The sequence below is a fragment of the Sinocyclocheilus rhinocerous genome, unplaced genomic scaffold, assembly GCF_001515625.1.
Source record: "Sinocyclocheilus rhinocerous isolate Xijiao unplaced genomic scaffold, SAMN03320098_v1.1 scaffold975, whole genome shotgun sequence".
NCBI classification, from domain to species: Eukaryota; Metazoa; Chordata; class Actinopteri; order Cypriniformes; family Cyprinidae; genus Sinocyclocheilus; species Sinocyclocheilus rhinocerous.
This window is the reverse complement of record NW_015628726.1, coordinates 818,670-829,265: the sequence shown is the minus strand read 5'-3', so window position 1 is coordinate 829,265 and position 10,596 is coordinate 818,670. Positions and strand designations below refer to the sequence as shown.

Genomic DNA, 10,596 nt, shown 5'->3' with positions numbered 1-10,596 from the left:
ATGTTTAGTGTGTATGCCATATATGCTTCATGTTTCTAGCTCGAACGTAATTCACAAATTCCCTTTAAAGAAAATGTATCTTAGTCTTCACACTCTTTGAACCGCTGAAGGCTTGTTTGGGCTGCCTCAGTGCTGTTGCAGATTTGTAACAAGATTGAACTCATTTTGATGTGTTGCAGCCCCATAGCACGGTGAAAGCCCTCTATGACTATAGGGCCATGCGGACGGATGAGCTCACTTTTTATAAGGGCGCTTTGATCCATAATGTGACCAAGGAGGCAAATGGATGGTGAGATTCTTTGCAAATGTGTAGATAATAAGCAATAATAGCTATTTACCCTTGCAAAAAAAAAAAAAAAAGCTGTGGCGGTGTCATGGTATACAGTGAGAGCATCAAATGATAATACTGAAAGATTACCATATAAAGTTACCTCAGTATTTACATAGCACTTCAAGGTACACTACTGATCAGGAGTTTGGGGTCAGTAAGGTTTTTAATGTATTTCGTACATTAATTTGATGAAAAATACAGTAAAAATGGGAATGTTCATATCATATCAGAGGTCATATCATTCTCTTATTACACTATCAGGCATTACAAAAACCACAGGGTGATTTTAATTGCTTAAATTTTGATAAACTAACATGTAATTTCCCCATCTATCTGCTGATCCCAACAGGTGGAAAGGAGACTATGGTGGAAAACTGCAGAAATATTTCCCTTCAAATTATGTAGAAGAAGTTGCCGATGCATCTGAGGCCAATTACCAAGTAAAGAATATAACAAATGTGTATATTTGACATCACAGATATGTCATTCAGTGCTAGTTAGTACAGTATTTTGCATGCTTATTTGCTTAAATACATAGAGAATATCTATATTCAAAACATAGAATGTCTTTAAGATTAGATGTTCTCTTTCAGGGCGATGAGGAAAATCCATTAGGCAACTTATGTAAAGGAATAGTGGACATCTCGAAGTGTACTGTCGGTAAGATTATTTATCTTCTGAGTCACCTGAACTCCTGTACATTACATGTTTTAATAATGGTATTTTGCACTCATTTCGCCGTTTCCAGTGCGTTCAGCCAAATGCGGCAGGCCTGTGGTGGTGACACTGCAGGATAAGGAGAATAAAGCGATGCCGTTTGATTTGGCCACTGAGACCACCGAGGAGCTGTACGAGTGGTATCAGGTGGCCTGGGACATCACACAGAGAGAGGAAAACCGAGAGTTTGAGGTCTGTCTCACACGCTTAGACTGTTGACTTGTCCTAAATAGGGCAAACTGGGGCTAGTTGTCACAACAGGGAAGTTCTCACAAGGTTCTGAGTCACTCGTCCTGTAAATATAGTTGAAGCCAGACTTCAGTGGGTGTTTAAATGCTAGGTGTAGCCCTAGATTTACCCATTGACATTTTAAGTATACAGTGAAGTATTTCAAGTATAATGTTGGGGTGGTGTTTATAAATGTTTACAATATTGCAGAAAAAAAAGCAAAAGGAGGTTGAGGATAGAGAAGAGGTGGCCAGCGAGATGTCTGAACTGGTCGTTTACTGCCTGCCTCGCAGCAAAGACAAAGACCGCTTTGGTATGACTAATTAAATATGAATTTATACTACCGTTCAAAAAAGAAATTAATACTTTTATTCACCAAGGATGCATTAAACTGATCAAAAGTGACAGAAAAGTAAATTTTCAAATAAATACTGTTCTTTTGAACTTTCTTTTCATCAAAGAATCCTCAAAATACTATCACAGTTTGCACAAAAAAATATTAAGCAGCACAACTGTTTTCAACATTGTTGAAAAGCGATGATAAGAAATAAGTAATTTCTGCTAAAAAATTCAGCTTTGCTATCATAGGAATAAATGCATTTTAAAATATATTAAAACGATTAAAATATATTAAAAAAAAACATTAAAAACAATTATTTTAAATTGTAATAATATTTCATAATATTATTGTTTTTCTGTATTTTTGACCAAATATTTGCAGCCTTGGTGAGTATAAGAGACTTTTGTCAAAAACTCGAATCTAATGACATACATAAAGTAAACTGTCAATTAACAATGTGATTGTCCTTCCCTATCAGATAATTATACCTACAAAGAGGTTCGCTCCTTCGTAGAAAATAAGATACCCTCCAGAAGCAAGTCGACTCAATTTATGTTGTATAACCGCAAGGCGCTGAGCCGCGTTTACCCTAAGGGCCAGCGGGTGGATTCCTCTAACTATGATCCGTATCCTCTGTGGATGTGCGGATGCCACATGGTGGCACTCAACTTCCAAACCGCTGGTGAGTATGAAGTTGAACATCTCTGTAGTTGTTCTCTATGGAGAAAGCTATCCATTAACATTCCCACTTATCTCAGTGGTGTTTGTTTAGCTAACTAACGACCTGTGACATGCCATTTTTGCTTATGGGTATAATAAACTTCACATAAAATGTATTAAGTCAAAATAAACGGCTACTTCTCTCAATGCGTGTAGATGGTGTAATTATACCATCTACCAGCAGGGGAAAACTACATCACACAAATCAGTCAACCTTTGACCCAAAGTAGTAAACAAGGAAGAGAGGAGATTTACGCAATGAAAGTTAATGTTTAATTGAAATACAAATTTAAGTTTTAATAATTCTTTGCGTAAAGGGGTAGAGTATTAGAAGGATGTAAGAAACATCACTATGTTAAAAGAATAATGTAAAATGAAAATAAGACTAAAATGATTTAAAGACAAAAATATGTAATAAAGGAAATAACATGGGCTCAAACTGTGAGTGTAATTAAATAGCATAGCTTTTATTCCATATGTCTGAAAACAGTGTTTGCTTTTCTCCTCAGATAAGTACATGCAGCTGAACAGCGCCCTCTTCAGTCTGAATGGAGGAACAGGATATGTGCTGCAACCTGAGCTGATGCGCAGTGATTCATATGACCTTCATCAGGAGAAGAGGAATATCAGATTTACTGTCACCATTAGGGTAAAACATGAGCTTCATTCAAACAGAATAACGTTTATTTAGGTTGAGTTTGAGAGCTGAGCAATAACTGTTTTTTTATAAAATAATTGAAAAGATTGTTGATGTTTTTTCTGACGCTCAGGTGATAGGAGCACGACATCTTCCCAAACCAGGACGAGGCATTGCCAGTCCCTTCGTGGAGATCGAACTGTGTGGCCAAACAGAGGACAACAAATTCAAGACTATCGTTTGCCGTAAGACGCAGCATTATTTTAGCATAACTGAGATACTATTACAGTTTTTATTAATATTTGATTTATTTTTGTGTTTTCATTTTAATTTTATTTAAAGTTTTTCCAATTTTTTATTTTATTTTAGTTGTAGTTAACTAAATTAATCTTGGTAAGAAGTGGTAAAAGTAAGGAGAAAAAAGGCTTCTGGACTGATTTTATTTTCAGACATTACAATCTTATTTAAAATGATTTGGATTATTCAATCAGAATTTATTCACATAAACACAAAAAGTTTTACACACACACACACACACACACACACACACTCAGGTTTGTTTTTGTGAAAATTGGGGACATCCCATAGGCGTAATGGTTTTTCTACTGTACAGACCGTATATTCTATTGCCCTACACCAACCCTAACCCTAAACCTACCCCTCACAGGAAACTTTGTGCTATTTCAGATTTTCAATACACTCCATTCTGTGTGATTTATATGCGTTTTGAAAAGTGGGGACATGGGGTAATGTCCTGAAAAGTCACCTTCTCCTTGTAATACCTATGTCATACCCTTGTCATTATACAAATTTATGTCCTCATTTGTCATAAAAACGCACACACACACACACACACACTCACATATAGTGTTTAACAGTTTTCATATTTTGTTTTTCATACTTATTCATATATATGATCAAATTGCAATTTTTTTATATATATACAGTATATATATATATATATATATATATATATGTGTGTGTGTGTGTGTGTGTGTAATTTATATATTTATATTTTATTATAATAATTTTTAAAGTCATTTAAAATTTTACAAAATGCATTATTATATTTTTTATTATTATTTTTGGCCTCTTAAAAACAGGGCAGTCACTGAAGTATTTTCTGTAGAGATTTAGTAAGTAAATAAATAAATGTGTCCTCAGATGATAACGGACTGAACCCTATATGGCTCGGGCCGAACTATCAGCCTTCGGAGGCATTTACTTTCAGCGTGTATGAACCAGACCTCACCTTTCTGCGCTTTGTGGTCTTTGAGGAGGACATGTTCTCTGATCCCAACTTCCTGGCCCAGGCTACGTTCCCTGTGAAAGCTGTTCGCTCAGGTAAGTCTATCAGCTTCAGTCAATTATTGTTTTGTGAAACATTGTGCAAATGAAAGCAGATTTAAGTACAAATACTGAGTTGCTGCTTTCACAGGGTACAGATCAGTCCCTTTAAAGAATGGCTTTAGTGAAAACCTGGAGCTGGCATCTCTACTGGTGTATGTTGATATACAGCAGGTGGAGGTAAGAAACATCTTTTAAAACAGGCTTTTTGTTGATGATGTAATTAATTATTTTAAGAAAAGAATATCTCATTTTATTTTATTGAGAATATTATGTTAGTGTAATGGAAATCCCCTGTCATATCTGACTTGTTTCTTCAGAAAGCGCAGGAGGAACTTTACTCCTCCTCGAAACAGTTGCAAAAGAAGCAGGCGGAGTTAAGCAACGAGTTCTGTCTCTACAACTCTCACTCCAACCTGCAGCGCAGTGCGGCCCCCTGATTTCATGTACTCGGAAAAAAATCAACAACAGCAAGTTCTAATCGTGAGGAAAACTAGCAAGTCTAGTTCCCTTCCGGTCTGGTTCTAATGCTCTTATGGGTCTCTTCCTCTCGGTTCTGCTGCTCTATTACTACTGGTTCCCTAACAGGCCCCAAAGACAGGAAGTTGCAGCCATCTCAATTTTGTGGTCACACAGGAACAAATCGCAAAGAGGGTTTGAGCAATACTCACGGGTGAATTCTCTGTGGAAGGTGTAGCTACAGACCAGAAGTTGTAAAACTCTTTAAATTGAGGGCATGAAAACTGCATGAAGGTTTTTTGTTTGTTTTTTTGTAACTGTGAAACTGTTCACCTGCTGTCTTCATCTGATTGTAACATTTCATTTGCAGCTGTATTAAACGTTTCCTTATTGTCTGAAGATTTCAAATAGCAAACAAGACATGTTATTTATTTGTTTTCTTTTCTTGTTTTAATATGCATAGGAAGTTTTATCAGGTTTGTTTGGATATGTAAGTGATAATGCACAGTCTGACAGTTGTTATCTCAAAATAAATGACTTGCTTGTTTTTGTTTTTTTGGTATAATGGCCATCTGTTTGTACATTATCTCGACTATTACACAGCTACTCACCAAATAAATAAATATGTGGACACGAAATGTTGAATTATGTTTTTTATACTTTTGTTTGTTTATTGTCCTAAAGCTTTCACTATAAGAAAAATGTATAATACACAACGTTTTCAGCCTATTAACAAGACAAACACTGCAATATTATTACAATAATCTCATCTCATTCTCACTGCAACTGATAACTTGCCCATAAACAATGTCAGTATAGGAAGCAGAAAATATCAAGGTGTTCCATATATAAAATAGAATAAAAACAGGCAGTAAAAGTGCACAGTGTTGCAAAGATATAAGAAGCCTGTCTGACCTTGTTGATTTTAACAATGAGGTATTTTAGCAATCATGCTGTCATTTACAACATGCTGTTGTCTGCGACTTCAGATAGGGACTTCAAAAACGAAGTGCTTGGCTTATATCTGACTTCAGCTCTTGTGATGACATTTCATAATCTCTCATGTAAGCATTTAGTTCTGCAACTGGGGCAAACCATTTGACCAAGATTCACATTAAGCAATCTCAGACAGCTTTCTGCAGTCTCCACTGGTTAAACACAGTTGCTCATTTTTGATAGTCTGGCCAGATCCCACTATTGAAGTGAAGCTTCTGTCTCCCATTGAACCTGAACATTACAGTATGCAAAACAGTGTTTGTCTGTAGAGGATGTGGGGTTTAATGTAACATAAAACGGGATCTTTAACAAGATATATCAGCAAAGATCTGGAACAAATATCAAAAATCCTTAGATGATTCAAGTTTAGGATCAGAAATGAATAAAGAAAGTCTTCGTTCCTATTACAAAGACTGATCAAGACTTTTTACTCATTTGTGTTTTACAAACATTAAAGGTCAAGCAGAACATCATCATCCGCAAAAAGAGAGAAAAAAAGAGAACAAATGGCTGCATACAGCTGATTGCAAGGAATATGAGGTTAATAATGGTTCATGCACACTACATGTAGGGTTATTATACTTAAATTAAACTCAAAATTAGAGAACAACCTACAATTTCCAAAATTTCAAGGTCACTGCTTAGTCCTATTTGATTTGAAGTTATCCTAACAGGAGTAGAAGGGCAGTTTTTAAGCATATTTCATAAATTAATTGTATTCTGAAACACAGTAAAAAAAAAACTTAAATGAGATATTTGAAAATAACTGACTACACTGTAAAAAAAATTCCGTAAAATTTACGGTAGAAAACCGGCAGCTGTGGTTGCCGGAATTTTACCGTAAAAAATACGGTAGCAACGTTTTAGGTTTTACGGTTTTAACTTAAATTTACAGTTAAATACCGTAATTTCATTAACTGATAAAATGTTATGATATACCAACCTATTGAAGTACTAAAATCTGTTTTGTACCTTTGTAATACACTGATAACCACCAAATGCAGGTGGTGATGAGAAAGTCACACGATGAACCAAAGCCTATCACAAGCAGCTTTTAAATAATAACATATATAGAAGGTGCACAGTGTCATTCACACAAACACCAAACACCATCATGGTAACACACATGAAACTGAAATAATGCAATAAACATTAACTGAACAACATTAGGTGTAACGCACAACCCTAATATACAAAACTGATAAGAAAAAACTAAAAAGAAACATAGTTATTTCAACAAAAAAACATCAAATTTGAAATGTAACGCAGGGAATTCTGGGAATGTCAATTTACAGTTATTCACTGTAAATTAAACGGTCTTTTTCACTTTCAAAAACGGTATACTACCGTAAAATTAATGTCCAATACATGTAATGTCCAATACAGTTTTTCACCGTATATAGTAGGGGAATTTACCGTTAACCATTTAACAGGATTTTACTGTAGCATTTTTACAGTCTTTTACCATTAAATTCACGGTCATTTTTTACAGTGTAGAGAACACTTACAGATACCTCCAAGTTCTTGGTGTTAATCTGGCACCTGGTGCTAATTTATATGACAAACCTTATTTAACTGATAGCATTCCTCCAATTTTCATTGAGATTACAAGATAGCGGGCCGCTCTAAGGTGACTGAAAACCTGCAAGGAGGCGGCTATTGCAAGAGAGTTGGTCATTCCAAATCTGTGATTTCTCAAATATTGCAGCTTTACAATGACATTAGTCCCCCAAAAAGGCCACGTCCATGTAAGAAAAATGGATGAGAAGACAGGATAATGTGGAGACTCACCTTTGCTGTCGTTGTTGTGTGGAGAGAGGAGAACTGGTCCAAAGTTCACTTTAGTGATGAGAGCAAGTTTAATTTATTTGGGTCTGATGGGAAACATTTTGTTCGGCGTCAAACTGAGGAGAGACTGAAGCCCAAGTGTGTAAAGAAGTCAGTGAAAGGTGGAGGAGGAAATGTCATGGTTTGGGGGATGTTTTCTGCAGCAGGAGTTGGGCCTCTTTTACAGATACATGGCAGGTGAATGCAAATGTTTATCAGAACCTCCTACAGCAACATGCTGTTTCTTCCCTGCAAGCATCTCCAAATCAGCCTGCAATTTTCATGCAAGACAATGCACCTGTCACACTGCAAAACAGGTAAAGCAGTTCCTTGAAGCTAAGAACATTGAAATAATGAAATGGCCGGCCCAGAGTCCTGATCTACACCTGATCTCTGGAAAATCCTTGGCAACAAAGTTATGGCTAAAAAACCCACTACAGTTACTAAACTATGGAAGAGAGCAGAAGAAGAGTGGATCAAGATCACACCAGCGCAGTCTGAAAACTATGTCCTGTGGCCACAGATGTGCTGAAGTCATTCAAAGCAAGGGCCTCTACACTTCCTACTAATTTCTGACAGCTGTAACCCTCCAAAAGTTTAGTTGTAATTTTTCGTGCAACAGTGGTTACTGTTCTCTAATTTTCATCACTGTGTTTTACACAAAATAACATTTTTTGTTGAAATGCCTTGATTATTTTGTCAAACATGTTAGTATAGTGGTATACCTACAGCTAATATTCCTTCAAATTTTGAGCGATAAAGATTAACAATATTTCAGAAAAAAATCAAGTATTTATAGATTGTTCTCTAATTTTGACCTCCACTGTATGTATGTATGGGTACTCTTGCAGACAGCTCTCTGCTTAACAGTCAAGATGAGCGAGGTTTCACACCACTAATGTGGGCTGCTGCATTTGGAGAGATAATGATGGTGGAGTTCCTCCTTCAGAAGGTGAGAAAGACATTTTCTTAGCCAATAAGACTGGACAATATATAGCATTTACTTTTCTTTTTAATAATATCAGGGAGCAGATCCAAGAACACTGGCTCGGGAACGAGAAAGTGCCCTGTCTTTGGCCAGCGCAGGAGGATTTGCAGACATTGTTAATATTCTCCTACAACATGGCGTTGATATCGATTCCTATGACTGGGTATGAGCGGTTTAATTATTTTCTGAAAATGTTCGTAAAATTTTAGACACTATTTAAAAATTGTACACAACCATTAAATACTGCATAATTTTTTTTCAAATGTAAAAACGTAAACTTTCTAACAGAATGGTGGGACCCCTCTTCTGTATGCAGTTCGTGGGAATCACACAAAATGTGTTGAAGCTCTCTTGAGTAAGTCTTTTCAAAATATTCTCGCATTTTATTATTTGTGATGATGAACTAAAGTAAGTTCGTGTTTAGGATGTGGGGCAGATATCACATTTGAGGCAGACTCTGGCTACAGTCCTGTTGCTCTCGCTGTTGCATTGGGCCACAAAAAAGGCAAGAGTCATTCCTTACAGTATATTGATATAACAAATCATACATTTTTAAATGATTAATTAATAACTGACAAGTCTACCAACTTGTTTGCAGTGCAAAAACTGCTTGAAGATCACATTTTGAAGCTGTTTCGGGGACCAGTGTCAGTGTCTGACAACACATGAAGCAGAGGACTGCTCTTACAAGACCTTACAATTATCCTGCATAGTTTATAGCTTTATTTTGACATGGACGATGTGAAGAACTGTTTTTGTATCTTTTTAAATTAAAAAACACTTTTACAGACATGCAGTTCATGTGTGATGACCTGAAAAGACATGTGAATATAATACATAGAGGCTCTGTAGAAAAAAAGGAAATGAAATCAAAAGTAACATCAGTTTATGCTTTTCCTGTGAGTAGGTGGGAATAAATTCAACATCCAGAGGTGAAAGGAAGGGGGAAAAATTGTTAGCATTCCCGCCTCTTCATACTTCCTCTTTGTCCTTTTCTCAAAACATTACAAAACCTTTTCCCCCAGGATTTCCAATGTGTAAACAATTATTCTTCCAAAAAAGTCAGCACTGTTTTCAAACACTATTTTCAACTTCTGAACCAAAGGGACATCTTGAATGGGAAAACTGTGGGTGAAGAATCAAGGATTTGATAAGCTTGGGATAAATAAAAGACATGGGCAATTTGGCCATCGGCCAGGAACTGCGAGAAAACAAAAGTTGTAGTAGGTTACTGTACTGGAAATGTCCACCGACTGTGACGGAGTTCAGAAGACAGTCAATCTGAGAAAATATGGTGATTATATACCTGCATTTATCTAAGTTGATGCAAAAATGACAAAAGGTGGCGATTGCTGTAGAATAATATTGCACCACGTGGAAGGATATTTGTAGACAGTTGTTGTCCTCTGGATAGAAGTCTACAATATGTTTGTGATCCTCTTTTTTGGCAGAACCTGTAGAAAACAAAACATTTAAATGTCTTTTATTAATTATTATCTCTTATTTCTGAAAATTGTTGGTCGTTCGTAGGTGCGAGGCCACAGACCGCAGATCAACATAGCAGTGATGTTTCAGTGGTGAAGGAAGCAAAGTTTATCCATGAATCAGTTGAATGAATAATTAAATGACTCACCCATTAAGGCAGTCACTTGTTTGGTACGTAAACGAATCATAGTTTTTGAGCGAATCTGTTGAATATGATTCAAATGACTCACTAAAAAAAGGCATTCATTTGGCACCACATTACTGGCGTAAGCTCCAGAAAGAATCAAACTAAAATCCCCCACCATCAGATTTCCATTAATCGTAATAAGCCCAGGAACACATAGGCCAGGGCTGCCCAAACTCGGTCCTGGAGGGCCGGTGTCCTGCAGAGTTTAGCTCCAACTTGCCTCAACACACCTGCCTTTAAGTTTCTAGTATGCTTAGTAAGAGCTTGATTAGCTGCTTCAGGTGTGTTTAATTGGGGTTGGAGCTAAACTCTTCAGGACACCGGCCCTCCAGGA

The 10,596-nt window shown here is 36.5% G+C and overlaps 2 protein-coding genes and 1 long non-coding RNA gene across 3 annotated transcripts in view; 2 read left to right on the top strand and 1 right to left on the bottom strand.

Moving 5' to 3' along the window:
• The window catches only part of LOC107738392 (1-phosphatidylinositol 4,5-bisphosphate phosphodiesterase gamma-2-like), a 21,942-nt gene extending 16,534 nt beyond the window's left edge, over positions 1 to 5,408 (top strand). The window contains exons 23-32 of the mRNA XM_016550147.1: positions 681 to 771; positions 925 to 991; positions 1,080 to 1,240; positions 1,487 to 1,589; positions 2,095 to 2,298; positions 2,846 to 2,985; positions 3,107 to 3,218; positions 4,138 to 4,317; positions 4,412 to 4,500; positions 4,641 to 5,408. Coding sequence (XP_016405633.1) covers positions 681 to 771; positions 925 to 991; positions 1,080 to 1,240; positions 1,487 to 1,589; positions 2,095 to 2,298; positions 2,846 to 2,985; positions 3,107 to 3,218; positions 4,138 to 4,317; positions 4,412 to 4,500; positions 4,641 to 4,760 — 1,267 coding nt within the window. The 3' untranslated portion in view covers positions 4,761 to 5,408. The remainder of the gene's footprint in view (positions 1 to 680; positions 772 to 924; positions 992 to 1,079; positions 1,241 to 1,486; positions 1,590 to 2,094; positions 2,299 to 2,845; positions 2,986 to 3,106; positions 3,219 to 4,137; positions 4,318 to 4,411; positions 4,501 to 4,640) is intronic.
• A 3,029-nt stretch (positions 5,409 to 8,437) lies between these two features.
• Positions 8,438 to 9,714, top strand: LOC107738424 (DNA-binding protein RFXANK-like). Its single transcript, XM_016550193.1, has 5 exons — positions 8,438 to 8,554; positions 8,628 to 8,753; positions 8,879 to 8,945; positions 9,015 to 9,095; positions 9,189 to 9,714. The coding sequence occupies exons 1-5, from the start codon at positions 8,438 to 8,440 to the stop codon at positions 9,257 to 9,259; spliced, it is 462 nt and encodes a 153-aa protein (XP_016405679.1). The 3' UTR covers positions 9,260 to 9,714.
• Positions 9,715 to 9,975: 261 nt separating this feature from the next.
• Positions 9,976 to 10,472, bottom strand: LOC107738438 (uncharacterized). The gene is made up of 3 exons (XR_001639881.1): positions 10,378 to 10,472; positions 10,224 to 10,278; positions 9,976 to 10,044 (listed from the first exon to the last, which is right to left on the bottom strand). It is a non-coding gene; the product is annotated as an uncharacterized LOC107738438 (long non-coding RNA).
• Between the last annotated feature and the right edge of the window lie 124 nt (positions 10,473 to 10,596).

What these genes read in the sequence shown, in the direction of transcription:
- LOC107738424 (XM_016550193.1), top strand. Translation starts at nt 8,438, where the DNA reads ATGGGTACTCTTGCAGACAGCTCTCTGCTTAACAGTCAAGATGAGCGA. An exon ending in TGGAGTTCCTCCTTCAGAAG is followed by an intron (nt 8,555 to 8,627) that starts GTGAGAAAGACA and finishes TAATAATATCAG; the next exon opens with GGAGCAGATCCAAGAACACT. An exon ending in TGCATTGGGCCACAAAAAAG is followed by an intron (nt 9,096 to 9,188) that starts GCAAGAGTCATT and finishes ACTTGTTTGCAG; the next exon opens with TGCAAAAACTGCTTGAAGAT.